Below are 27,204 nucleotides of genomic sequence, written 5' to 3'. Positions count from 1 at the left end.
CGGTCGGATCGGTGCGGCGCCGAGAGATTTGATTCTTTCTCCCCTTCTCCTTCTTTCATTCCTCCCCCTCACCACCTCTAATCTTCTCCCCAAGAAATTGAAGGGATCTTTCAAGATGATCGCTGCCCGGAACTTCTCTGTCGCTCGCCAGTGCATGCGCCCGTCCCGCGTGGCCCCCCGATTTGCTGCTCCTATCGCGCAGGTACCAACCCCCTCAAGACAACCCAGTCGCTATCAATGCTCAATTGACTAAATTTCGACCTTTTAAACAGATCCGCTTCTACGCCAGCCCTGCACAGGAGGCTGTTGCCAAGTTCAAGGGTCAGAAGGGTCCTGATGTACGTTTTTCTCCCACCCGAACCTGTTTTTCTTCTCCATGCCGGTGCCAGCCGCGCAGCCCACACCGACCATAAATCGAGCACATCACCAAGTGTATAACCATGACAATGCTAATTGATCTTTTGAAATAGGGCAAGTACACTGTTACTCTGATCGAGGGTGATGGTATTGGTCCTGAGATCTCTCAGTCCATTAAGGACATCTTCGAGGCCGCAAAGGTAGCGATTTCGCAACGAGTCAACTCTTTAACACGATCAAAATACTAAGTCAATAATAGGCCCCCATCAAGTGGGAATCCGTTGATGTCACCCCCTATCCTTAAGGATGGCAAGACCGCCATTCCCGACGATGCCATTGCCAGTGTGCGCCGCAACTACGTCGCCCTCAAGGGTCCCCTCGCTGTATGTTCCGGCCTCAAATTCCCTCCATATATCCCGCATCTGGACTGCGATACTAAACTTGGCTTTTCCAGACCCCCCGTTGGCAAGGGTCACGTCTCCCTGAACCTGACTCTCCGCCGTACTTTCAACCTGTTCGCCAACCTGCGTCCTTGCCGCTCCATCGCTGGCTACAAGACCCCCTACGACAACGTCGACACTGTTCTCATTCGTGAGAACACCGAGGGTGAATACTCCGGTATTGAGCACGTTGTTGTCGACGGTGTCGTGCAGAGCATCAAGCTCATCACCCGCGAAGCTTCCGAGCGTGTCCTCCGTTTCGCCTTCCAGTACGCGCAGTCCATCAACAAGAAGAAGGTCCGTGTTGTCCACAAGGCCACCATCATGAAGATGTCCGACGGTCTGTTCCTCAACACCGCCCGTGAGATCGCCAAGGAATTCCCCGATATTGAGTTCGACGCTGAGCTGCTGGACAACTCATGCCTGCGTATCGTCACCGACCCTACCCCTTACAACGACAAGGTCCTCGTTATGCCCAACCTGTACGGTGACATTCTGTCCGATATGTGCGCCGGCCTGATCGGTGGTCTCGGTCTCACCCCCTCCGGTAACATTGGTGACGAGTGCTCCATCTTCGAGGCCGTCCACGGCTCCGCCCCCGATATCGCCGGCAAGGGCCTCGCCAACCCCACTGCTATGCTTCTTAGCAGTATCATGATGTTGCAGCACATGGGTCTCCACGACCACGCCAACCGCATCCAGAAGGCCATCTTCGATACTCTCGCCGAGGGCAAGGTAAGCTTTTACAACTCTTCCTACAGTTACCGCGCATTACTAACCCCGTGACCTTTAGACCCTCACCGGTGATCTTGGTGGCAAGGCCAAGACCCACGAGTACGCTGGAGCTATCATCAAGCGCCTGTAAATCAAGCGCCGCTGACACTCCTTGTACTATGACCCCCTGATCTATTCCCTTTGTACCCTTCGAACGACATTAGAGCTATAGCGATCGAAATATACCTACTTTTGGTTACCTGGAGGCGCCTGAATCTTAAACAACATTGAGCCTGCTTCAATCATGTCTTGGTAGATCGGTATCGTAGATTGATCGGTTCTGCTACTGTAGTATAAGGTACAAGATGCCTGCATAGTCATACACATCACTAAAACAAAAGAGAACGCCATCCCCCAAACTCCATAGGTATCAAAGTTTAGAGCCCATATTGAAAACTTGGCCCTGTTAACGCCGTCGGGCAGTCCTGCGTGTCGCAGTGCCAGTCGATGGCCTGTTATCTTTGGCTTTGGATCGAGATGTCTGCGCTCGGGTGCTCCGCGAACCACCTTTTTCGCCCTCGCCCTCATCTTCGTCACTAATGCCCTCCTCACCCCTCCTCACCTTCCTCGTCATCCTCATCATTCGCACCAGTGTCTTCTGCCGAATCGCCTCCCTCGTCTGATACTTTGCCTTGACTCCCTGGGCCGATTTCCACCTGCAGCCGAGTTGAGCGTGTTCCACGCGTGGAGGGGCGGGATATGCGACCTCGAGACGGGGCGGGAGAAGACCTTGGCTCTGTGGCGGGCAAGAAGTTAGTTTATGGGTTGTACGCCAGGCTGTAAATCATATCGCTCCTTACCATCTGTATCTGCGACTGTGCTTCCTCGCCGCGATCCGCCTGCGCGGCTGGCACGACTAGTAACTGGCGATAATGACTCTTCCATCGCCAGCCGCCTTTCAAACATCATATCGCCGTACTCGTCATACGGCAGCTCAAATGTGCAATACATCTCACCGGATCCTTCGTCGTCTTCGTTGACATCGGTGATCACTGAATCTTCCTGTGAAGGTATCCTTATTCAGCAAAATGAACCAGCGCGGATAAAGCTTCGATCAACGCTTACCCGCTCGTCAAGAGCTTCCAAGTTGTATAATGAGCCTAGCTTCTTCCAGATCCCTGGAATCCGCATATGTTCCGCTGTGGAGGGTGCGTATCCTTGGCTCTTGAGGTAATCCGAGATTGCGAGCATCCGAAAGTGTTTGTGTAGGCCTATGGCGAGACGGTTAGCTGCGTTGTGGACCTAAGAGATATGGACATTGAACTCACCAACTGGCTTCCATTTTATGATCGCTTTGAGGAGCGCAGTTTCTTGTTCGTCTGTCCAGGGATCTGTGATGAGGTCGTAGTCGGTGTCTGACTTGCTGACGCTGTCGCTTGACGGAGTGTTTGCGCTCGACTCCGCCACAGTATCATCTTGGGGTGTAGGCGAGTGCGCACGCTTGGTCTTTTTTCTTGGAGGCATTGTAGCTTAGGTGCAATATTTGAGGACCACAGGAAGTAGGAAAGAATGAAATTGGAGAGGGGAGGTAGTGGTTGAGCTTCGAGTAAAGCGAGGGCACTTTCTGTTATCAAGGGTCTGTGCACGGCGATAGCCATCTCCGTCGCGGGACCTTGGAACTTTCACGCGTCAAACATCTCGCTCATTTGAGCATGGTCTCACTATGGATTGCGATTATGAGCTGGATCCTTTCTCCAGTGAAAGCCTCTGGAGACTATCCAAATTCAGCATAGAAGCCCTACAGCCATTGGGATCGCTACCATGGAACACTACTCTAAGTGGTAAGTGTCAACCGCAGATTCCCTAGAACCTTCAATAACACTCTTTTCCCATAGATGATACTACATCCTGCTTTGAGATATACCCACAGCCCGCAGATAAGATCGACCCTGTATGGAAGCTGGATCTCTTTCCAACCGGCTTGGACAAACCTGAATCATTTACCGACTCGATCATCAATCCCTCTATAGACGGCGAGTCTGACACCACCTGTGATTCGTTAAGAGACATCTCAGGGGATGATAACAATATATGGTCCTTGGATTTACTTCAGGAAGACCCTGGCCAAATACCTCCACAGAAGTCATGGGAGAGATATCAACACAGGTCTTTCCAAGAGCCTGTGTCTGTCTACTTTAGTGAATCTGGCCCAGCGGGATTCGATGCAGTTTTGGCACAGCAATACATAACAAAGAGAGATGTTGTACCAACTCCAATAGTTCGAACAGATGTGTTCATTCGATCACTGCTTCGTCTCGGGCTTGGCTGGAGCTCTGCATTCTTTCGCTACGAGCAACGCACCAACCAATTTGAAAGACATTTGAAGGATATCCGGGTTTCTGGTATTAGCTCATTGGCATTGGAAAATGTGATTGAATATATGCTACAATGTGGTACCGATATGCAGCGCATGCGGCTGTTTGCGCAAAACCCGCCAGTCAAATGCAAAGAACTTACTGCTTTGTTCACATTAAGCAGCACGGTTGCTGTAATAATATTCAACCTTGAACAGCAGATCTCTAACCAGTCAAAGAATATTGCCTCACTCCTACAAATAAAGGCATTATTCCACCGCTGCGGGGACTTGATAGGTGCCCTGGCAGCTATTGTTGGTGCTGCGCAAAGGGCTGTCTCGGACGCGCAAGTTATGTCAATTGTCATGGAACGTGCAGCCTTTTTTGCCGAGAAGTTTGGCTGGATGGAGAACCTTATGCATGAAATTGTGATTCGAGTGATTCAGCCATGGTTCAAATTCATTGAGACTTGGATTGGGCTTAGACCCGAAGACGCAGCTCTGAAAGAATCCATGGCAAGCGGCAAAGCCTTCGTCCAACTGAATACTCATGATGCTGTCAAGTTCAGGACTGGGCCAGCACGAATCGACCACATCTATCAAGCGGACCACATGCCGTCTTTCATCCCGGCCGACCAAGCCCGTTCCATCTTTGAAAGTGGGCGAAGTCTTCAACTATTGAAACGATCCCACCCTCACCATCCTATCGCACGGCGTGATGTTCTCTCGCGAACTGGTGGTCTTCATCTGCATTGTGCGACCACTTGGGCTGATATTGAGCAAATTCAAACGAAAGCCCAAGAGTACGAGTCAAAGCTCCGCGCTGAGATCAAGAGATATCATAAAGGTGATTTAGGCTTGCAGGATTCGCCATCAAATGTCGTCACCGAGGGTGTCGATCAAATCGCCCACACAGAACTTACAACGGCGGCCTTTGAACTTTTCGACATAGATGATGAAAAGAATGCTTCGGGGCCGGTCACAGATCACAAGGCTCTTTCAAAAGATGATTTTAAGCAACTGCTTGATAAAGCCCGTGGAGTTGAAACTGAACACGCCAATGCAGCAAGTTATCTCGGTCCTGAATTGGCATCTGGCCTCCATCTATCTCTTGCGCCCATTCTTTCGTCGCAGGCACTTCTCATCGACTACTCTTGCCTGCACCTTCTCTTTAAAGAACATCGAATTCGCCATCATCTAAACATGCAATGGCGCTTCCAGTTGTTGGGAGAGGGCTCATTTGTCGCCCGGCTTTCTAATTCCCTATTCGACCCGGAAATGGAAAGTGGAGAGCGAAAAGCTGGGAAAGTGCGCAGTGGTGTTGACACCGGTTTACGCCTCGGCAGTCGTGATACATGGCCTCCAGCTAGTTCAGAGTTGCGACTCGTGTTGATTGGCCTGTTGGGAGATTGTTACTTCGGCAACACAAACACAGAAGACGACGAGAAATCCCACATTCAAAAGGATAATGAGTTGCCTGGCGGCCTGAGCTTCGGAATTCGAGAACTGACAGACGAAGAAATCGAACGGTGTAAAAACCCGAATGCAATAGAGGCTTTGGACTTCCTTCGTCTGCAGTACACGCCGCCAGAAGTCCTTGAATCTCTCATTACTGTTCGCTCTTTGAATAAATATGATCGACTCTTCAAGCATTTGCTTCGGTTAATCCGCATGGTTTCTGCCGTCAAAGGACTTATCCGGGATTCTACTGCTCGAGTATCTCTAGCAGGAGACACACACAATGTATACCAGAAATTTAGGGTGGATGCCCAACACTTTGTGCTAGCGGTCAGTGATTACTGCTTCCATATTGGCATCGGATCCATCTGGCAGCGCTTCCAAAACACACTTACCAAGATCGAGCACTGCCTCAACCGTGGTGACATTGATGGTACGATTGAAGCAGCGCACTCGGTACCACGACTTCGTGATTATCACGAAGACATGTTGGACCAGATGCTGTTCGCATTATTCCTCAGCAAGCGCCATGCGCAGGCGGCCAAACTGCTTGAATCCATTTTCGGCACTATTCTGGGCTTCAGCCTTCTATCAAGAGCAGATGGAATCGGGATGCGCAACGAAAGCGAAGGAGCTGTTCTCCACCTGTACCAGTCTTTTAGAAAACAGACCTCTGCCTTTGTCAACTACCTCCGCAGCCTGGAGTCCGGAAAGGCCACTTCGAAATCAATGGCCAAATCAGGGGAATTCTTCTCTTCGCGGACAGACCCAACCAGCGTCTTTGAGCATCTACGGGTGAGACTAGACGTGAAAAACTACTATTGATCGAAGGAATCCGTTGCTGCACATTCAGAATGTGTAAAGAACAACCTATTGGACTTGACCTAGAGCTTCTATATCTGTTTGATGCGTACTGCTTGGACATGTTATGATTTATGATTGACGAGATTCTTCAAAATTCACTTCGTTTCTATGCAAATGAAATCGCAATGTCATATCTTTCTGGCTAGCATGTTATCTGCCTCATACCCATTATTAACGTACAGCCCAAACTCCAAACCACCCGCACCAAACCTAGAAAAAGTGAAGATCCGACTCGGCCCAGCCTTGGGCAAGAAGAATATTGCGAGCAGACTTCTCCATAGGCCCAGGGCCACAGACCAAAACCATACTCTGCTCTTCTGGAGGCGCATACTCCGCGAGAAGTTCCTCGGAAATGCGGCCCCGACGACCAGTCCAGGTATCAGACCCTTTAGTCAACGTATGCACGACAGTGCATTTCCGAGAATCGGTTTCCACATAAGCATCAAGATCAGAACGACACAAAATATCTTCCTCCTGCCTGTTTCCGTCTAGCACAACACACGTCGTGGGATCTTGCGCGTCTTGCATGACAGCCCGCAGAACCTGGAAGACTGGTGTGATGCCAGTTCCTCCACAGATCATCTTGAAAGAGCGGAGATGGCGCTCTTTGCCGCTGATTGAGACCCGGCCGTTGCCGAGATATTCAAACCGCCCTGTCGGACCCTTGCAGTCAATTTCTGAGCCGAGCGGCAGCTTGTCGAGAGCCATGGTCATTTTCCCTCCTGGAATGCTATCCGTTGGGAAGTAGACCTTTATGAGCAACTCCATTTTGCCTATCAGGTTTGTGTCTGACATTGGTGTATAGGATCTGATGACTGCCTCGTTATTTGATGGGTCTTGGACTTTGATCATCAGATGCTGGCCGATTGGTAGGCCGAGTGTCTGCTTGTTATGTTCCAGGTCGAATACGAATAGCCGAGTATCCCAGGACACATCCCTCTTCTCTGTGAGGGTGGCTTTTGTCCATGTCCGCGACTGAAGGAACACTTCACGTGGTTCACTAGAACCCCCAGCTGAATCGCTCTTCAACGCTTGGAGAGATGCCTTGTCTAATGTGCCAATATGGTAGTCCGGCATCATTGCTTTGGCGGTTTCACTATCTGGGGGAAAGTCAGCAGTGCAATAGTGTGGTGGTATTTTACTTATGACTCACGAATTGCAAGGAAGTCTTCGGATACATCCAAACCAGCAGAAGATGTAATACTGATCGCTCCTCCGGGATGACCTTCGAGGAAGCCTGTACCATCATACACTTCGCCATTGACAACAAACCAGGGCTTCTCGCTGGTGCTATTAGCTTTCAGCTCTTGCAAGTCTATTTGTCTGTTCACGCCGTCTTTCTTCATGTTGATTTCCTTCACGGGCTCAGGCTCGACGAGTTCCTCGCCTTCAACCCTTTCACCCCAGTTACCATTGAGCAAGTCACCACCAGTCTTCTTGACTCTTTCCATCCACCCTCCAGCCTTGGCTGGATGTGTTGGGTGCTCAAATTTCAGTGTATTTCCTTCTTTGGTGATCGCCACTCTGAACCATGGGTTATTCATCATGCCCAGGACAGACCAGTACATGTCACGCGGCATGGCACTCAGCGCCTCGTCCACTGCACGGACTAGGATTGCATCGCTAGTCTCTAGGTCTGCCACTGGGACATCCAGCGACCAGAAAGACCAGCAGAAAGATGCCTCCCTCCACCACATGTCTACCTTGCCGCCGAACAGGTCGCCGTCAAAGTCGCGGTATTTATCTTCTGCGTATTCGATCTCTGAGAGGCGCCACGCTAGATGATAACAGACATTAGCCACGTTCCATCGTTGAGTCCGGGGTGTAAATACATTTGCCTCTGTCTAGAGAAATCTCAACCTTTGTTATTCTCCGGCCACCGCCAGCGTATGCATATCCTTTGACTGTATACGTGGGTCCGGCTGTGGATAAATCGATCTCTTCCTCGTGTTGTGGATACACAGCCGCCGCATTCACGTTAAGTTCATAGATGGCATATCGCTCATCGGTCCACCACTTGCGATCTAGGGCGGACATCTCCGGCGACACCATTGTCCTGACACTGTTAGTAGAAGTCAATGCACGATTGTATAATGGGGGGACTTACGGGAGTACTCGGTTATCATTGATATGATACCAGTTGTCACTTGGGGCATCAGTCAGAATCAACTTCTTCAGCCACTTCACGCTCCGACCTCCGATTTGGCCAGGCACCACTGCCCTCAAAGGACGGCCATGGTCTGGTCGAAGGTCTTCGCCATTCATCTTATGAGCCAACATGATTCCTCGATTTGGGTCCATGGCCCAGTTCAATTTGACTGAAGTTCCATAAAATCCATTCGGCTATGGGATGTGTTAGTCTCTGCTCGGGGATAGTTCCTGACACCCTCAGAACATGATATAGGGAAGTCTCACCAGTTTATCAGCACCCTCCATACAGACATATTTCGCTCGTCGAAGTGGCTTCGCACTGCGCAGAATATCTGCCATCATAGGTCCTGTGAATAGTGCCGTGGATAAACCAGCTGGACCCCATGAGAAGCCCTTTGACTTCCGGACTGTGTTCTGTTCTTTGCGCCTGTTGCCCGCACAAACGAGTGTGATTGGTGCGGTGATCTGGTTGTACTTCTGAAGTACTTCTCGGAAGTTCAGGACTAATGGTTTCTCAACCAACCTAGCTAATCCGTCAGTTATTCGGGACCGCAAGTATGGTTTCGATTACACTCACCCTTCTATACTAATCTCCCAATCCGGGATATCCTCATCGCGGACCTGGGGCACTGGCCCGTGGTTCCGAACATAGAACAGTTCCGGGGATGTGAGAAAGCCTTAGGTATATCGACTTAGCTTGTCGGCTTCGGTATAACAAATGGGAATGAATACCATACCTTCTTTATACAATGCTGTCAATGGTGGTTCCACATTGAATGGGTGAACTCCCGTCAACCGAATCAATCGTGGATCGCGAGGTACATGGTTATCTGGTGTGCCTTTATCCACGTCCAAGATGTCGACGGGGTTCTTTGATGGTGGTGGGAGTGGGATGTCGGGCTCCCCTGGACTTGGAATGATGTCCTCGACTGTGATTTGGGCATTTTTGAAAGAGATTGTTTCGGATTCTGTTATCGTTTGTGTGGTTATGCTGGCCATGATGGTGCTGAGGCGAGGCTCCTACGCTGTTTTGTGCTATCAAATTGTAGGTATATAATAAACAGGGTCGAAATTTCTTCCAGAATAAGATAAGTAAATTGACAAAAATATATAAAAAAAAAACCAAGTAGAATAAATCCGAACAGTTCTTAAGATGTAAATATCCACAATTGACTGCAAATATGAGCATTTAGGCCTAAGATTCTCGGTGACCCTCAGTGGCCCTCAGCCCCATCCAATATGACCATCATCATAGGAATTTTATAGATCTCCGCGGATTCGAAACTGCTTTTGATCCACATTCCTCCACAATTTTTCTAACATCAGAATTTCATCAAAGCCCAGTCATGTATATTGTTCATTCTTATCAGACGTTGAGATAAGCCTGTAACCCTATCAGCCAATCACAGTCGACATAAAACCGTCATCTCCGCGGAGATCGAACTATCAGGATATGGGAGGATATGCGCCGTTCCTGTTTGTTCCGGCTTCACACTCTGATTAGCCACCATTTGTTGATTCGTACGACTCACCATGTAATGTCACAGATCACGTAGTATCAGGCCTAGAAGAACGAGGGATTTAGTTTTCTTAAAATTAAAATGACTGCCGTGCTCCGTAGTCAGTGCTTGTATCATACTCTCACATTGTTCAGTCTCAGCCATGCCTGTACTGGATGGACTTCGATATGGGGAGCCAGTTGATGGCAGTCCCAGTCCTGCGAACTATGTCCAGCGCCAGAAGATTGTAATAGTTGGGCTTGGAATGGTCGCTATTTCCCTCATGTAAGGGATTTCACCAACGGACATGAGAAATTCCTCTAACAATAACCAGTGAGAAGATTATCAAACAGGATACAGAACAAAAATACGACATTCTCGTCATCGGCGAAGAGGCCCACGTAGCATACAATCGTGTTGGGCTTTCAACATTTTTCGAACATCGCAAGATTGAGGATTTATACCTCAATCCAAAGGAATGGGTAAGGCACCCAATTATTCAAGAATGAAGAAAACACAAGCCCTAATAAACAACCCTTGTTAGTATGACTCGTTCAAAGAACGAGCCTTCGATCACCACCTCAACACACGAGTAACATCAATCAATCCCACGGACAAAACAGTCCAAACCTCCACCGGTGTCACAATAAACTATGATATCCTCGTCCTCGCCACAGGCTCTGATGCCACCCTCCCAACAAACACACCCGGTCACGATGCCAAAGGCGTCTTCGTATATCGAACTATCTCAGATCTGGAACGCCTCATTGACTTCGCAGCTCAGCATAAGGGTGAAACTGCTGTCACAGTCGGAGGCGGACTGCTAGGCTTAGAAGCCGCGAAGGCCATGACAGATCTGGAAGACTTCGGAAATGTCAAATTGATCGATCGGAATAAATGGGTCCTAGCGCGACAACTTGATGGAGATGCGGGGACGTTGGTCACTCGCAAGATCCGGGAGTTGGGACTTGACGTTCTCCACCAGAAACGGGTGAAGATTGTTCATACCGACGACGGAAATAATGTGATTGGCATTACCTTTGAGGATGGTGAGAGGATTGAGTGTTGTTGTATTTGCTTTGCGGTATGTGTCCTTGTTCTTTGGCTTCTGGTGATGAATGTACTGACTGGGGTTTAGATTGGAGTCCAACCTCGAGATGAGCTTGGTCGAGACATTGGGATCCAGTGTGGTGAGCGCGGAGGATTTGTGATCGATGAAAGGTTTGTCTATCAATCACTCTTCAATGATCCGCCATCTAACTTGCATAGTCTGCAAACCTCGATCCCAGATATCTACGCTGTCGGAGAATGTGCAAGCTGGGAGAACCAGACATTCGGAATCATTGCCCCAGGCATTGAGATGGCTGATGTACTTGCTTTCAACCTGACCAACCCAGACAAACAGCCTAGAAGTTTCACACGCCCGGATCTCAGCACAAAGTTGAAGCTGCTCGGAGTTGATGTCGCCAGTTTCGGTGACTTCTTCGCTGACAGAGATGGGCCAAAGTTCCTTCCCGGTGCTCGACCTTCCACCGCTCCTGGTCTGGGAGGGGATAATCAACGAGATGAACCCCCTGTCAAGGCCTTGACATATAAGGATCCCTTCAGTGGTGTGTACAAGAAGTACTTGTTCACCATGGACGGCAAGTTCTTACTTGGCGGCATGATGATTGGAGATACCAAAGACTATCTGAAGCTGAATCAGATGGTTAAGCTCCAGAAGGAACTCGAGGTTCCTCCAAGTCAATTTATCCTTGGTGCTCAGAATGACGGGGAGGAAAATGCAGATGACCTGTGAGTATCGGTAATGCGGCTATTTGGAACAGATTCTAACACATCCCCACAGTGATGACAGCACCCAGATTTGTTCATGCCACAATGTCACCAAGGGAGATGTGGTCGAGAATGTGAAGAACGGCACATGCACAACCATTGCACAAGTCAAGTCATGCACGAAAGCAGGAACAGGCTGTGGTGGTTGCATGCCTCTTGTTCAGTCAATCTTCAATAAAACAATGCTCGACATGGGTCAAGAGGTATCAAACAACTGTAAGTATCAACTTGTCCTAGCACTCGCTCGTGTCACCACTAACATGCTCAGTGTGCTCGCATATCCCCTACTCCCGAGCCGATCTATACAACATCGTGGCCATCAAGCAACTGAAATCCTTCGTTGACATCATGAAAGCTGTCGGAAGGAAACCTGACTCTCTTGGTTGCGAACTGTGCAAGCCCGCAATTGCATCTATTCTATCTAGTCTGTTCAATCCTCACATCATGGACAAGGGAGTCAACGACTTGCAGGAAACAAACGACAAGTTCCTCGCCAACATTCAAAGAAACGGCACATTCTCTGTGGTACCCCGAATTCCAGGTGGTGAAATCACAGCCGATAAGCTCATTGCTATCGGATCCGTGGCCAAGAAATACGGTCTTTATTGCAAAATCACTGGTGCCCAGCGTATCGACATGTTCGGTGCGAAGAAGCAGGATCTTCTGAATATCTGGACGGAACTTGTGGATGCGGGTATGGAGAGTGGACACGCCTATGCAAAGGCTCTTCGAGCAATCAAGGTACGTTAGCCATATTAACTTTCATGAGAAGACCAACTGACAGTGAACGTTCAGAGTTGCGTTGGAACCACATGGTGTCGCTTCGGTGTCGGTGACAGTGTCGGCATGGCAATTCGCCTGGAAGAGCGATACAAGAGTATTCGTGCACCACACAAGTTCAAGGGAGCTGTATCTGGCTGTGTGCGAGAATGTGCCGAAGCCCAAAACAAGGAGTGAGTACAAAAATATTCCAAAATGGTTAAAAAAACCCCCATAACTAACATCTACCAGCTTTGGACTCATTGCTACCGAAGTTGGGTTCAACATCTTTGTTGGAGGCAACGGAGGTGCAAAGCCCAGACATGCCGAATTGCTTGTTACAGACGTACCAGCGGATATGGTGATGCCCATCATCGACCGCTACTTGATTTTCTACATCCGCACCGCCGACAAACTCCAACGAACAGCACGATGGATCGAAAATCTCCCCGGCGGAATCAAATACCTCAAAGAGGTGATCGTGGATGATAAGCTCGGAATTTGTGCCGACATGGAAAGGCAAATGCATGAGCTCGTCGACAGCTATTTCTGCGAGTGGACCGAGACAGTCAAAGACCCCAAGCGCCGCAAGGTCTTCCAGCAATTTGCAAACACAGACGAAACTGTCGACACAGTCGAAGTTGTCCAAGAGCGATCTCAGCAACGACCCACATACTGGCCCAAGGACTCTACCGAGCGAGAAGATTTCAAAGGCCACAAGTGGTCAAGCGTCTCCTGGCAGCCGGTTGTCCGAGCCGATCATTTCTCCGACGAGCCACCTCAGGTCTCATCGGCGAATGTCAAGCGCGGTGACACACAGCTTGCTGTCTTTAAGATCAAGGGCAAGTTCTATGCGACGCAGCAGATGTGTCCGCACAAGCGAGCTTTCGTTCTTTCTGATGGCCTTGTTGGTGATGACGATGCTGGAAAATACTGGGTGTCGTGTCCGTATCACAAGCGCAACTTCGAGCTCAACGGGGAGCAGGCGGGTCGCTGCTCAAACGATGAGAGCATGAATATCGCTACATTCCCTGTTGAGGAGAGGGATGATGGCTGGGTTTATATCAAACTCCCGCCGATTGAGGAGTTGGATTCAGTTTTGGGGACGGAGAAGTGGAAAGTTCGCAAGGGCGAGGCGGAGGATCCTTTCCATAAGGTTGATAAGAAGTTCAAGGGTATGAAGGGGAAGAAGGTTACTGATGGGTTCTTGACTCGTGCACCAGCGGTGCAGCCAGCCAAGTCGATTGATTGGTAGTTGTTATGTTGCATGTCGGTTTCTTTAGAATTTTGTGATGAAGCAGGTTGGCGTATGGGATTGAGATAATTAATGGCCTTATGAGAACATTTGAGAATACATGAGCTTTACATGAACTTATTTCCTTATTTCTTCGCCCAAACGATGGAAGGTCAGATCTATGTAGATATTGCCAAAGTCGCGAGTATATATCGTGGTCTTAGACCACAGAAGAGGTTTTTTCAGATGTAGATTATTATAAGGAATATCTCATGTTACGATATATGAAAAAGGGTGACCTCTACATATCTACATCAACTGGATAATCTACCACGAAGTCTTTTGTTAGATACATATTTTGATTGAAAGTTATTATTCATTTCTCTAGTTGTTATTAGAAGGTTTAGATCCAGTCTCTGGTGAAGGAACTTGTTTTCTTACTTCCACGGCATTTGATATATTAACTAACAATAGCCACGGATCTTTTCGCACTGCCCCTGTGAATACTTTTGCTAAGTGATGATGTTGGATATCTGTTTACCCCCCGATATAACTAATATACTAAGTATAGGTACTATGTAGGTTATTCAGCGGATGCACAAACCTTCCTTGGAACCTTGGAACTGCTATCCGGACTATCCATGGATTCCAAGCCTGGAAGGTTATTCGCACAGTCAACGTCGAAATCTCTTATCTCAGTGTCCCGTGGAGATAGAACTTCGCACATATGTTGTACTAAAAATATGCAAAATAAAAAAAAGACCCATCTAGACTGATTGTTAGGAAGACTTTGCGTTACTATGCTGAAGACAGAAGCCCTAATTTTGGCGTGGATGATACGGAGCACCAGATCTTGGTTGATCAAGGTTCACCCTCAGGGCTCCAGAATCAACTGGGGCCACTAGGTTTAAGTATTTCCGCGGAGCTCCTGGTGTTAGATCAACATTAATGCAAAGACCCGCTGGGCTGAGTTCATCCTTCGGTCCCTATCTCGGTTGGCTTGGCATCCAATGAGGAGGCTCGCGTTTATCAACGATATGAATTCCTGGCCACCGTAGAGTAAAGGGTCCACCCCCAGATTTGGTATAATTGTATAATGTAAGTCTGAATTCATCAATTGAAGCTCCGCGGAGTTATATGAAGTAGATTGGTTCATACCATCAGACTTTCCCTCCAATCATGGCACTTGGCATATTATACATCCTAAACTGTTATAGGTCGCTCTAATACATACTCTTATCTCTATCAGAAGTACATTGCAGGATACAGCGGAAGATTCAGGAAGTCTGAGGCAAAAAGTAAGTTTACTATCCAAGGATTTGATGATCCTTGCGGTAACCTTGTCCTTGCGTATCAAATCAGCGACCTGAGATATACTCAGTAGTAACTCTTGACTAACCGTTTCCGACTGACAGCACGTAGCTATCTACGATAATTGGACGACTTGACATGCAGCAGGAATATCAGACTGATTGTTGTTCCATGTGTCATGACAAGATACATCTGAGATCTATACTTCAGCAAACACAGCATAATAAACGTCTATATAGAGACCAAGATCTATTCATTTTTCAACCTACATCTTTCTCCTAAATTTCCAAAACAACTCTTGGTTACTTTTAATCATCAAAGATATATCAAATTGTCCGAGCTTTTTTAATCATTAGAATATCAGCTCCTGAGCCTACCTCTACCTCAAACGCTCGACTATACAAAAGAGGCCACCAAAATGGCAACCAACTTTGTTAAACGTCTCTTTGTATCACCGGAAATCAACCCAAGTACCCGCAAAGCCAAATCTATCCCCGTATTGAACCCCTTCGATCAATATGGACGGGTGTTCTTCTTCTCATGGCTCGGCTTCATGGTGGCATTCCTGTCATGGTACGCCTTTCCACCACTGGTAAGTTCGTGATACAATTGCAAAATGTTTGAAATACGAAGAAAAGAACACAGTCTCTAATATCATCCGTCTTCATAGTTGAGTGTGACCATCAAAAAAGACTTGAATATGACACAAGAAGATGTCGCCAACTCAAACATCGTCGCACTTTTAGCAACGTAAGTATCAGACTATGGAATCAATCATGTTACCCCTCTAACCTCTACAGTCTACTCGTCCGATTCGTTGCAGGGCCGCTATGTGATCGCTTTGGCCCACGTTTGGTCTTCGTGGGACTACTCATTTGCGGAGCCATTCCTACAGCCATGGCCGGTCTGGTCACCGGTCCCAAGGGCCTGATTGCCCTCCGATTTTTCGTTGGAATTCTGGGAGGAACCTTCGTCCCATGCCAGGTCTGGTGCACTGGTTTCTTCGACAAGAGTATTGTCGGTACTGCCAATTCCCTCGCCGGAGGCTGGGGCAATGCAGGTGGAGGTATCACATAGTAGGATTCCCCCTTTTCTTCTTTCCGTCCTATGAATATACTAACAAATCAATTCAGCTTTTTGATGCCCGCCATCTACGACTCTCTCGTTCACTCCAGCGGTCTCCCTTCTCACAAAGCGTGGCGTGTCGCCTACGTTGTCCCATTCATCATCATCACCTTCGTCGCGCTATGCATGTTGTTCCTCTGCGAGGATACACCAACAGGAAAGTGGTCTGAGAGACACCTCTGGGTGAAAGAGTCCAATGGTACCACTATGGCCGCCGACGGCAACATTGTCGACATCAACTCCGGCATTTTGACTAGCGGAATGACGACCCCCTACAACGCCGCAACAATCGACATCGAAAAGAAAGGCGCCCAGACACCACAGGTCTCAGACGCCGATACATCCACAATGGGCCAGATGGACCTCTTCAAACAAGAGACAGTCGTCTCCCCAACTCGTCAAGAAGCCCTGAGTGTGGCTCTGAGTCTATCCACCATGGCTGTGGCAATCCCCTACGCTTGCTCATTCGGCTCAGAGCTTGCAGTCAACTCCATCCTCGGATCTTACTACACAGAGAACTTCCCACACATGGACCAAACAAAATCAGGACAGTGGGCTGCCATGTTCGGCCTGCTGAATGTCGTCTTCCGACCGGCGGGTGGTCTATTCGGTGACTTGGTTTACCGGTACACAGACAAGGTCTGGTCCAAGAAGCTTCTGATTACCTTTTTGGGAGTCTCGATGGGAGCTTTCCAGCTTGCGATCGGATTATCTAACCCGTCCACGGAGGCAGCTATGTTTGGTCTTATGGCTGGACTAGCTTTCTTCCTTGAGGCCTCCAATGGAGCCAACTTTGCTCTTGTTCCTCATGTGCATCCTTTTGCTAATGGTATTGTTTCTGGAATTGTCGGTGGTTTCGGTAACCTTGGAGGAATCATCTTTGCTATTATCTTCCGATACAACGGATCAGACTATGCACGATCGCTGTGGATCATCGGTGTTATATCTTTGGCGGCTAATATGGCTGTTTCCTGGATTCGCCCTGTTCCTAAGAGTGAGGTGCTATCATGAGAGAGAATTTTTGTGCTTTTTATAATTACGGATACCAATTTGATCTACTGCTATTTTGCGATACATTCAAGTCTCTATGTGTAGTCCATTGAGGATACTGTATTCTCCAATGCGCTGGGTAATCAATGCTCAATGCCATCCCTACGCTTGTGCTCTGAACTCTGCTCATTAAGCACAGCCTAGTTGGATTTAATTTATCCATAGTATTATTCACTGCCCTGACGGCCTCTGTGTGAGGGTTCTGAGCAAAGCCATCATGTCATCCATGGTAGCAGCCAGGCTATCAATTCGAGCTTCTAGCCTAGTGATATCTTCTTTTTTAGCCCCAGTCGAAGCCTCGATGGCTGCTCGACTATTCATCATACTAAGGAATAAGGCCATTTCTGTGTGTAATGATGGTGAGGCAGGTGCTGGTGAGGGAGGTAGTGGTCGTGGACGGGCTGTTGGACGCTCACTTTCTATACTATAATTAGTGAAATACAGTATAAATATGTTAATTTTAACATACCTCCCTCCCTAGAATTTTCCGGTTCTCTAGGCCTTTTATCCCTTCCTCGTGGCACTGATTCATCAACGAGCTCTTTTCGTCGTGCCTCTGCCACTAACTTCTCTTGCAGCACTTCGTATATCTCATTGGCATGGTCAAAAATAGCATCTTCAGTAGCGCTCATTTTAGGCCGGTCAGCTTCCGGTATAGAAATTAAAGCGCGATGCTCTTTTAGCCTATCAGTGATGTGCTTATGAACCGTTTGGTGATTGACTTTCCGCCCAGTATCGGCCCTCCATACTTTGGCAATATCCTCATAGAGAGCGGCATTACCCTTCATTGTACTAAACCGATCTTTATAGTGAACGGCAATCCGTAGTAGGTTGAGATCATCTTCAGTTGTAAGGGGCGAAGCTCTAGTAATATTGCGAACAGTCTGACTGGTAGTCTGGCCGGTAGTTGGGCTGACAGTTTGACTGGGCGTTGGCCTTGCTGGGGAGGTAAATTGCACCTGCCAAGGGGCTGGTCGTGCATGCCAACCCCTAATCACAGAGGGCATTGAGTCTGGTTGGGATTCAAAGGCCGTCTCCTGGGGAGATGAATCGCTTTGGGGGGTTGCCCCTTGGGTTTCGATTCCATCGGCCATGGGTAGTGAGGTGATGTGGTATAAAAATGCGATAATCTAGATATCCGACCCCACGAGCATTTGGTGAAACGGTGAGACAGTCGGAAATGCCAAGAAATATAGAGTGGATACAGATTTGTTTCCCGCTCTCCTAATATGGTAATTGACTAAACTGTATTAGGCAGGATCCAGCCGAGCCGAGCATTTTCCCCTCAGCTAAATTGGTCTATAGCCAACACCATCCCCCCACCAATATCGAACGTCGATTCACACCTAGGGACTTGATTATCTATGCAATTTATGCAATTTATGCACCCGGGACGAATTATGGCAGTGGGGTAGTCTACAGACTTTATCCATCTCAAGGTTATCTGGGAAGATATTTTGGCTCCGAAGAAATACCTCTTTTCAGTGTCTCAAGCAATATGGCACCGGGTCAATACCATGGTGATATTCGGCTTCTTAAGCTTGATACCTTTTTGGCTAGTCGGGGAATGTATAGGTAATGCTTGCAGGGTTTCTGTGGCTATCTCCTCTAGCTCATGCCGGTCTTTCCACACATAGCCAGGGTCGGAGCTAAGATTCTCCATGAATGCGACTCGTAGCTCAATTAGAAGATTTGATATCCAAAGGAATCGGTCTCGCTTATCCCCTTGTAATTCAGGCCCATTTTCCACGAACATTGAGTAAAATCTTTCGAGAAGCTTTTGATCTTCGGACTTTGCATTCACTTCGGCGTTGTTATCTTTCTCGGCATGCCTTTTATACACAGCATTGACCAAGGAAAAAACAAACGGTATTTGGAAGACACCCCAGTATGTCTTATCCACCATATTCACAGCCGTTGAGGACGCCTTACGCATTTCTGGCGAAGGAGAAAATGCCTGGAAAAGGGCTAGGTATTGAACCTTTCCTTTGACCTCGTTGTCAATATCTGCCAATGGGCGAACAGCGTTCTCAAATGTCGCGTTTTTTTGGCGAAACGCTGTTGGCTAGCTCATTTGCAGCTTGTTGAACTTGATTGACCAAGTCTGTCGCGATATCGAGCAGTGTGGACGGGCTAAGATCGAAAGTAGGTAGTTCGGGGATTGTTGATGTCATTGTTTTTCTTCGGATAAGTTGTTGTTAATATCTGGTAGGCTAAGAACGCGGCAATCAGGAGACTTCAAAGGGCTAGAAAAGAGACCTGCCAGGGGGTTCAGTTTTAATAGTACAGAGTAATTGATTAGGAAGGTGGGGGGCCGTCTGGGTAGGAGGGGCTAGGTAAAGCGAAAGTACAACTTACCTACATAGGTAGTACTATAACTACATCCATATAGTATGTACTATCTACACCTAGTATGTACTAGTAGTATCATGCTCCACATGTTTTAATCATGTATCATGACCATACAGATCAAGCTCTAGCCTCCATGCATGTGGATAGATGCCAAGCTCTCCCCGGGTTAGCGCACTCCGAGTGCGGGTTGAAGCTAGAGCGAGAGGAGCATAAAAGGCAAGTTGGCATCCTCGGTTTTTTTTTTTTTTACATCCTGCTCTGATTCCAAGCTGAATTCGATTTCTATATTGAACATCTCATCATGGCTCAACCTCAACCCCGCCGCTTCGCCCAGATCGTGCACCTCAAGCCCTCTGCTGTCGCAGCATATAAAGAGTGCCACGCCAATGTCTGGCCTGAGATTCTTCAAAAGATCAAGGAGTGCAACATCGTAGACTGTAAGTTTCAATGCCAAAGTTAAATTTGAATATATTGTATGTTTAAACTGGCTGAAATGGTATATTTGCACCGATCCAGACTCAATCTACTTCGATAACGATCGGACTTTATTCGCCACCTTCAAGTATGTCGGCACAGATATCGAAGCCGATATGGAGAACATGCGGTCTTTGCCGAAGATGAGAGAGTGGTGGGCTATGACTGATGAGATGCAGGTATGTTGAGAATTTAACACAAATCGAGAGATACAGGCGCTAATCTGAAGCACCTGATATTAGGAGAGCCCTATTCCCGGAGCAGTGGGCAGCGCGGAAGGTCCAGGGTGGTGGAAGCCCTTGGAGGAAGTGTTTCACACAGACTAAATCCTTCGGCCATTGCGAAGATTGCCGGACTTGTACATAGCAACAGATTCTCTGTCAAAGAGTCGATCATCGGAAAAATTGATCAATCTTTCTTTGCTTCACATCATGCGCGGCGGTTCCAACGCCACCCCTAGTTCGATGGAGATTGGCAAGATGTTTCTTGTCATCAATACTTAGGACAGTAAATGCGAAGTTTGGCATAGCATTAGGCAGCATGGTCCTTTCTGTCGGGTTTGGGGTAATCAATATCGTCATGTAGCCGGTGTTTGACCAAACAGGCTTCGTATGAAGCGTGGTTACATTGGTGTCTGCTGGGTTGGAGATCTCAATAAAGTATGACCATAGCTCTTGGAGTATAATGCCGTGGGCAACGACTGCAATGTTTTGTCGGCCGTGTGGGTCATGTATCAGTATTGGAAGGAGGAGTTCGTCGAAAAAGTCTTTAGCTCTCTTTCTCATCGACGCTTTTGTTTCAGGGAGAACCCAGTCCCGTGGCCTGGGTAATGGAGGAGGATTTTTCCAGAAGCAGCCTTCCATCGATCCGTAATCTTTCTCTCTTAAATTCGGAGTCAATATCGGTTGCAAGGGTGTTTCGCCAGCGGGTGGAACTTGTGCATGGCAGACCCCCTCGGCTGTGATTCTTGCTCGGCTCAGATCTGAAGAGAACACAGTCGTGAATCTAGTTGAATTGGAGACAAAATACTGAGCAAGGCAATTGATCTGAGTCATCCCATGGTTGGTTAGTGCCGAATCGGTGGTACCCGCCCTATCACACAAAGTCAGAGTCTAGTGGGAACTCCAATTCAGAAATATGGGTTCCTACAGGACTTTTCCAACATTATGTACTGTTTCCGCATGGCGGATTAGATATAGCTGCATTGCGAGATAGGATGCTGGTAAAGTTGAAGCAAGCAGGGAGAGGTTTGTATTCTGGGAGATTGAAGAAACTGAGGAATTTAAGGGAAGAAGGACTTATATAATTAAGGTCACAGAAACAAACACTGTGGTCTTAAGGCCATCAATAAAGAGTATTCTGAATGAGAGTTGTGTTGGAAACAAGTTGGCCATGACACGCGCTCTCAAAACGCTAGCCTTTTAGGGAAATATCTGGTGCCTCAGGATTCAGGGAATGTTTGAGGGCGACATGTTTAGTCCCTGTCTACATTTTAGGTCAAATTTCCTCGAATTTACTCGAATTTACTGGCCTTCCTTCCTCTGCCTCAAATAGGAAACTCCCGATAAAAAAAATCCACAAGTTATAGCCCCCTTATAACACCAGCTGGCCGCCTTATAACACCAGCTGGCCGCCTTATAACACTAGCTGGCCGCCTAACGCTATTAGTCATCCTCTGTACCCCCCAGGGCTACCTAGGTACATTAGGTCCATACATTATCGTACATAATTCTGTCGATTATCAATCTCATACTACGGAAAGCGGTGTCATCAGGTTCCGAGATGGTCAAAGAGCCACCTTTCCGGATGGTCGGTGCCACAATTTCCGATCCGTTCAAGCCCTTAGGAAATGATAATAAGAATTTAAAAACGTGGTTTATCTCGTTCAAGATTTATATCGACTACTTTGGTTTACATTTTCTATATAGGCATAATTCTTCATTTCTACAGAAACATGTCTGATTTTACACAGAGTCCACCGAATCTACCACTGGTAGCGAAGTCTGCCATCGTTACTGGGGCTACCCGTGGAATAGGGCAGGAAATTGCCCGACAGCTTGCCATTCTCGGGGCGAATGTTGCTTTAGTTTACGTCTCAAGTAATTCTAGACCAACAGCACTCCAAATGGTTGACGAGTTCACAGCCCAAGGTCGGAAATGCTGCGCAATTCAAGCTGATCTATCATCGGGAACCTGTGGGGAATCAATTGTCAAGCAGGCTCTTCAAGGCCTTGGGGTTGAGACCATCGAACTCTTGATTAATAATGCGGCTATTGCTCAAACGCCCGCCAGTGTTGAAGAATCGTTAGACCAGGATGAATTTGAAAGGTAAGTCATTCTGTCCACGACTTTGGGGGGAATCCGAATATTGCTAACGAGACTAGGATTATGCATATCAACGTACGGGCTCCTATCCTTTTGGTCCAGGCGTTGCTTCCGCACCTGGGATCGCAGGGGAACAGAATCATCAACATGTAAGTAGCTTCGACCCATTATCTTCCTGCGATCTCGGCCATTAACATTCTTTTCAGATCATCACTTGGTTCTAGGTTGAATTTTCCAGGATATGGCGTTTATGCAGCAAGCAAGGCTGCTTTGGAGTCTTTGACTCGTACTTGGGCTCGAGAACTTGGCGTTAAGTATCATCTCACTTGTAACGCCGTTTTGGTAGGACCCACAGCGACACCTGACGCCCCCGATAGTGAGGCGAGGACCGCTGCTAAAGGGCTTGCTACTGCAGAGCGAAGACTCGGCACGCCTCGAGACGTTGCCGATGTGGTCACCTGGCTGTCGGGAGAAGGTTCTCGGTGGGTTAATGGTGATTTGATTGGATCTAACGGGGGATCTTTTATGCTATGATTATCTCTGCCTACTTTGATGTAGTACTACTAGCCTTGATAGTTTGCCATGGTCAAATCAGATTCTAATAGAACTTTATATACATATTATCACCCCGCTAGATTGACGGCTAACGATGCTAGAAACGACAACCTTTCAACCCACACCTCTATTATATCTTCCACTCAGTTGGTTTGAATAGGCTAATTCATTAAACAGATGTGGTGATTATATTAGAGTGAGATAAAAATATCAGTCTTCGTGTCCCTAGGACCCAGCAGGTTATTCCGTCTACTCGTACCTATACATATATTCGCCTGGAAGGCGATCTCGGGTTAGAAAAAGAGACACGATATTCTGTGACCATCGTGATGCCCGTTGCGCTTTGAGACTGGGTTTCGCCACCCTGGCCAGACGGGAGTATCTGGCCCGTGCTATCCTCCGAGGGTCGGTTTTGGGAATCGCCAGTTTGGTTCATGGCAATGCTGTCCTTAGTATCAGGGTACGCATTAAGACGGGACCAATTGCTTTGAGGTCGTGATGTGGCTTTGAGTTCCGAGCTCCTGGGACCCGAGCTTCCATAGCTGTCGGTCCCACTATCTAAGGAAAAGAAGGAGGGAAAGAGCCTAGCAAGTGGCATCCACATCATTGGCAGGCAGGCACAGGTGATCGCCACGTTTTCTTCGAGCATCGTCCATACCGAGGAGGCGATATCGTCTGTAGAGGTATCTCATAAGTGCCTGGGCAAGAGTAACTCAGAGAGGATATGAGGACACTTACAGGTAGGGTCAGGACTGGTGGACGAGAAGTCTAGGGTCTGCATCCGGACAATACTTGTAACGACAACACTTGGAAATTTCCGGTCAGTCTTGAGTTGACATCTGCGGCTGCGGCACCGAGGTATTTAGGACTCACAAAGCGCCAAGGGCAAACACAATCATCAGGGCGATTTTCCGCTTCAATATTATCTTCGACTTGTAGAGTGGATACATCGGCAGCGTCAATATGATGATGTCGGTGGCTATTGAAAAGCCGGCGTTGGCATACCAGTTGGTGGTTATGTTAATGCATGATCCTGGAATAGCCTTGTTCCAGGCTCGGGCGACTGGTGTGCATTGGAATACAGAAGCGAAGAAGGCGGCCACCATATAGGAGGTAATAATAACCAGGAGAACATAGCATGTGATGCGAAACCAACGCTGGATGAAAATGCGTAGATATAGCATCAGAATGGACATCTTTGTCATGTTCATGGTGAGCTTGTAGAATGCTTGACTAACAAAGAAGAGCTGGCATGTCTAACGTTAGCAGCCCATACAGACTTAAAAGTCTAGCACTCCGTAACCACGACATAGACGTAAAGTACTGCAGCGAAGACAACTCCCGACATACCTTCATGGTCATTAACCTGTTCGGTTTTGTGATATTCGCAATGTGTTGACCAAAGCCATAGGTGCAGGCCGCGAGCATGAAAGCCATGACGGTAACCGCAAACACCTGTTAATAGAAATGTTAGGTCTGCATGAGACAGCTCAATCTCACGCATTAAGAGCTCACGGAAGACACCAAAATGGTCCAGTCGTCCAAGCCCAGACCCGACTTAGACCTGGCTCGGGACCACAGTCGGATCGCCACAAAGGCCGGTGTGGTGACGAGGAAGACAATACATGGCACCTGGATCTCAAAAGCCCTGCTTGGCCCTGGGGTGTTTTTAGACATAGCAAACTGCTAGAGGTCGCCTGGGCGTAGATAGTACATACGATATTATAGAACTGATTAAGGCGAAGGCCGATACATATGTACTCATATTAAGGCTGTATTAGTAGCAATGTAGCTTTCATAATTTCTTAATACTCCGTACTCTTCCATGTATAATTGGATTACCGCATTACCGGCGGGATAGCGTGTTAGCGTGTTAGCGTGTTATGCAGTAGAGTTACATCGACACTGACAAGGGTCTTTCTTAGTCGCGTAAGTCTTTGCTCTCTACTCCGTAGCGCGCCCTAATCCGGGCATTCACCCGTTTGATCCGAGGCCATTGTTTAAAAAAAAAAATTAAAAAAGACATAGAAGGCTAGGGGGTCGCAAGATGTGTACGTTATTAAATTCACGCTGCATGGCGTTAAAGGCGCTAGTTTGAGAATTGTTGGGGGCCAACTCACAATTGAACAGTCGGTTGATACCAATCAAGTAACATGTACATCCAAGCCGCGGAAACCCAAATACTTCTACGTTAGACGAAATAGTATCAAGGGGATTACCTGTTGGATTGCTTGAGAGGCCGGAATTCCTTAAAAGAGCCCATGGATGGATGTGAACTGGGGATTACTCAGCACAGTGCCGAGCCCTGGAGCTCCCCGCCCCCCTGGTGCCTGACTACACCAAGTACGTGTTAGCGAAATTGCAGTTGATTAAAAACACCTGCGAATGAAAAAATTAAACCCCCCGTATGCTTCCGGTCAAAACTTAAACAGGAAAGGCTGTACCTTGTGCGGAGTACGGAGTAATCAGCCCCTAGATAACTAACCACATATAGCTCAAGGTAGCAACGCATTTGTGCCCCTGGCTCTGGTGCGACACTGGTGTCTGCCTTGATTTTACACTAAAATAATTCTCAAGCTGCTATATATATGTTTGTATCAGGAGACAAGTAACTCTCTTTTCTCTTGTACGATTGATAGAGCCACCGATTTAAACGAGAGTCCCTACAGTCACTACAGTCACTAAGAGAACTTGGTTCTTTTGCAAGCAACCACACCTGCACCATGAAGATCTTCTCCGTCTTCAGTACCTTGTCAGCGGTGCTATCTTTCGCGGCCGTTGCCTCCGCGCAGTCCGACCCTGACCCGATTGGCACCATCTATGATGGCCATGTACCATCCGACCTATACGGATCCAGCTACCCTTACCCTTGGCCGGTGAAACTGTTCAACTTCTCCAATCAGCGCCAGAACCTTACAATGGCATTCATGGACGTACCACCAAAGAAACAAAACAAGAATAAAAAGACAGCGATCTTGCTGCACGGCGGGAACTTCTGCGGCGTCACATGGTCCGACACGGCGCGACACCTGTCGGCCTCCGGATACCGAGTGATTTTGCCCGACGACATCGGCTTCTGCAAATCAAGCAAGCCCCAGGGCTATTCTTACAATGTACAACAGCAGGCGTTGAACATCCACAGTCTGCTCACTGCGCTAGGCATTGATCAAGTCACCGTGATTGGCCATTCGATGGGTGGCATGATTGCCGCCCGCTACGGTCTCATGTACCCAGCCAGCGTTCACCAGCTTGTCCTTGTCGATCCCCTGGGTCTAGAGGACTGGGTAGCCAAGGGTGTGCCCTACTTATCCATCGACGCGACATACGAAAGCCAGGTTGTGCAGAACTTTACCACTCTCAAGGAGTATGAGGAGGCCAGCTACTTCCACGGTGCCTCCTGGAAGCCTGAGTATGATACCTGGGTCCACATGCTAGCCGATATCTATGCCGGCGACTATGGCTCCCAGTATTCGTACGTGATGTCCCTCGTCACCGACGCCTTGCTCAGCCAGCCTATCATCTACCAGCTGCCTCTCCTGCAGACACGCACCTACCTCATGGTAGGAGAGAACGACATTACGGCGCTTGGTAAAGCATGGTCATCTCCTGACGTTGCTGCGAAGCTGGGCCATTATTCTGAACTCGGTCCTGCTGCCGCAGCCATGATCCCCAACTCCACGTTCCACATGTTCCCCGGTCTAGGCCATGCGCCCTTCCTCCAGGACCCCAAAGCATTCTACAGCGTGCTATTTTCTTGGCTGGATTAACTGAAATTGGCGATTGGTACACCATATCATTTGATACAGCATCTACTTATCGTACGGGAACCATGTAAATTCCCTCCCTGTCCCAAGCCAGATATCTATGGTTGCCAGAACCATTAAAAAGCCTTCTCATACTAAGAGTGAGGAGACATTATATCAAACAATGTACATAGAAGCACTTTACAATAACCCTGCTAAGAGCAGGTTCCCTGGTAATTTCAACTGAATCGAGTAGGATTGCCACAATCGACCCTAAAACTTCCAGTCACTAAATATATCATTTCTACTAGCAGTTGAACTACGTCGTCCTAGATTTAAATCTCTACCTAGTAAGCAGTACATTTTTATATACCAGAAACACGGGATCATACTCTTACTCTATATCGACTTAGTCAAACGCAACCAGAACTCGTTAACTTCCCGATTCCCAAGACTAGACTAATCCTGATACATTTCCAGCCAATAAAACTGAACTTACTAGTAGTATAAACCCGGGATAAGATGTGATTATTGAGCAGTCGGCCAAGGGTGCCATCGAAGAGTTCTTTCTTGTAAATATTGGGAAGCAGTGTAGTGCTGGAGAGTT

At 47.8% G+C, this 27,204-nt stretch overlaps 14 protein-coding genes across 14 annotated transcripts; 8 read left to right on the top strand and 6 right to left on the bottom strand.

Annotated features, from left to right (window-relative positions):
* Positions 1–115: 115 nt before the first annotated feature.
* On the top strand, positions 116–661 carry N7487_002497 (uncharacterized protein; the record flags this gene model as incomplete). The annotated part of the gene is made up of 4 exons (XM_056870244.1): positions 116–202; positions 273–338; positions 471–557; positions 617–661. 4 exons carry the CDS (start codon positions 116–118, stop codon positions 659–661), a joined length of 285 nt encoding a protein of 94 aa, XP_056735028.1.
* A 26-nt stretch (positions 662–687) lies between these two features.
* On the top strand, positions 688–1,662 carry N7487_002496 (Isocitrate dehydrogenase NAD-dependent; the record flags this gene model as incomplete). Its single annotated transcript, XM_056870243.1, has 3 exons — positions 688–740; positions 812–1,532; positions 1,591–1,662. 3 exons carry the CDS (start codon positions 688–690, stop codon positions 1,660–1,662), a joined length of 846 nt encoding a protein of 281 aa, XP_056735027.1.
* A 457-nt stretch (positions 1,663–2,119) lies between these two features.
* On the bottom strand, positions 2,120–3,035 carry N7487_002495 (EAF7 family protein; the record flags this gene model as incomplete). Its single annotated transcript, XM_056870242.1, has 4 exons — positions 2,120–2,307; positions 2,372–2,573; positions 2,637–2,782; positions 2,840–3,035. The coding sequence occupies 4 exons, from the start codon at positions 3,033–3,035 to the stop codon at positions 2,120–2,122; spliced, it is 732 nt and encodes a 243-aa protein (XP_056735026.1).
* A 199-nt stretch (positions 3,036–3,234) lies between these two features.
* N7487_002494 (tubulin gamma complex associated family protein) lies at positions 3,235–6,147 on the top strand (the record flags this gene model as incomplete). The annotated part of the gene is made up of 2 exons (XM_056870241.1): positions 3,235–3,352; positions 3,407–6,147. The coding sequence occupies 2 exons, from the start codon at positions 3,235–3,237 to the stop codon at positions 6,145–6,147; spliced, it is 2,859 nt and encodes a 952-aa protein (XP_056735025.1).
* A 249-nt stretch (positions 6,148–6,396) lies between these two features.
* Positions 6,397–9,336, bottom strand: niaD (nitrate reductase NiaD; the record flags this gene model as incomplete). The annotated part of the gene is made up of 7 exons (XM_056870240.1): positions 6,397–7,286; positions 7,340–7,963; positions 8,019–8,242; positions 8,294–8,529; positions 8,602–8,860; positions 8,915–9,014; positions 9,075–9,336. 7 exons carry the CDS (start codon positions 9,334–9,336, stop codon positions 6,397–6,399), a joined length of 2,595 nt encoding a protein of 864 aa, XP_056735024.1.
* A 663-nt stretch (positions 9,337–9,999) lies between these two features.
* On the top strand, positions 10,000–13,683 carry niiA (nitrite reductase niiA; the record flags this gene model as incomplete). Its single annotated transcript, XM_056870239.1, has 9 exons — positions 10,000–10,121; positions 10,171–10,318; positions 10,381–10,920; positions 10,975–11,057; positions 11,106–11,630; positions 11,683–11,885; positions 11,938–12,410; positions 12,465–12,622; positions 12,681–13,683. The coding sequence occupies 9 exons, from the start codon at positions 10,000–10,002 to the stop codon at positions 13,681–13,683; spliced, it is 3,255 nt and encodes a 1,084-aa protein (XP_056735023.1).
* Positions 13,684–15,351: 1,668 nt separating this feature from the next.
* Positions 15,352–17,109, top strand: N7487_002491 (MFS transporter; the record flags this gene model as incomplete). Its single annotated transcript, XM_056870238.1, has 4 exons — positions 15,352–15,565; positions 15,644–15,723; positions 15,774–16,049; positions 16,107–17,109. The coding sequence occupies exons 1-4, from the start codon at positions 15,392–15,394 to the stop codon at positions 17,107–17,109; spliced, it is 1,533 nt and encodes a 510-aa protein (XP_056735022.1). The 5' UTR covers positions 15,352–15,391.
* Positions 17,110–17,319: 210 nt separating this feature from the next.
* Positions 17,320–18,242, bottom strand: N7487_002490 (uncharacterized protein; the record flags this gene model as incomplete). Its single annotated transcript, XM_056870237.1, has 2 exons — positions 17,320–17,567; positions 17,618–18,242. 2 exons carry the CDS (start codon positions 18,240–18,242, stop codon positions 17,320–17,322), a joined length of 873 nt encoding a protein of 290 aa, XP_056735021.1.
* A 395-nt stretch (positions 18,243–18,637) lies between these two features.
* N7487_002489 (Neurolysin/Thimet oligopeptidase N-terminal) lies at positions 18,638–19,084 on the bottom strand (the record flags this gene model as incomplete). The annotated part of the gene is made up of 1 exon (XM_056870236.1): positions 18,638–19,084. One exon carries the CDS (start codon positions 19,082–19,084, stop codon positions 18,638–18,640), a length of 447 nt encoding a protein of 148 aa, XP_056735020.1.
* Positions 19,085–19,801: 717 nt separating this feature from the next.
* Positions 19,802–20,300, top strand: N7487_002488 (L-rhamnose mutarotase; the record flags this gene model as incomplete). The annotated part of the gene is made up of 3 exons (XM_056870235.1): positions 19,802–19,937; positions 20,017–20,153; positions 20,217–20,300. 3 exons carry the CDS (start codon positions 19,802–19,804, stop codon positions 20,298–20,300), a joined length of 357 nt encoding a protein of 118 aa, XP_056735019.1.
* Positions 20,301–20,366: 66 nt separating this feature from the next.
* N7487_002487 (phosphoglycerate mutase) lies at positions 20,367–21,179 on the bottom strand (the record flags this gene model as incomplete). Its single annotated transcript, XM_056870234.1, has 2 exons — positions 20,367–21,066; positions 21,124–21,179. 2 exons carry the CDS (start codon positions 21,177–21,179, stop codon positions 20,367–20,369), a joined length of 756 nt encoding a protein of 251 aa, XP_056735018.1.
* Positions 21,180–21,928: 749 nt separating this feature from the next.
* Positions 21,929–22,833, top strand: N7487_002486 (SDR family NAD(P)-dependent oxidoreductase; the record flags this gene model as incomplete). The annotated part of the gene is made up of 3 exons (XM_056870233.1): positions 21,929–22,302; positions 22,359–22,448; positions 22,506–22,833. 3 exons carry the CDS (start codon positions 21,929–21,931, stop codon positions 22,831–22,833), a joined length of 792 nt encoding a protein of 263 aa, XP_056735017.1.
* Positions 22,834–23,113: 280 nt separating this feature from the next.
* N7487_002485 (uncharacterized protein) lies at positions 23,114–24,531 on the bottom strand (the record flags this gene model as incomplete). Its single annotated transcript, XM_056870232.1, has 5 exons — positions 23,114–23,529; positions 23,593–23,660; positions 23,728–24,101; positions 24,205–24,309; positions 24,370–24,531. 5 exons carry the CDS (start codon positions 24,529–24,531, stop codon positions 23,114–23,116), a joined length of 1,125 nt encoding a protein of 374 aa, XP_056735016.1.
* A 1,046-nt stretch (positions 24,532–25,577) lies between these two features.
* N7487_002484 (alpha/beta fold hydrolase) lies at positions 25,578–26,621 on the top strand (the record flags this gene model as incomplete). Its single annotated transcript, XM_056870231.1, has 1 exon — positions 25,578–26,621. The coding sequence occupies one exon, from the start codon at positions 25,578–25,580 to the stop codon at positions 26,619–26,621; it is 1,044 nt and encodes a 347-aa protein (XP_056735015.1).
* Positions 26,622–27,204: the final 583 nt, after the last annotated feature.

The sequence above is a fragment of the Penicillium crustosum genome (assembly GCF_028827405.1).
Source record: "Penicillium crustosum strain IBT 35664 chromosome Unknown utg000001l_segment0_segment0, whole genome shotgun sequence".
Classification (NCBI taxonomy): domain Eukaryota; kingdom Fungi; phylum Ascomycota; class Eurotiomycetes; order Eurotiales; family Aspergillaceae; genus Penicillium; species Penicillium crustosum.
This window is presented reverse-complemented; position numbering and strand designations above follow the sequence as displayed.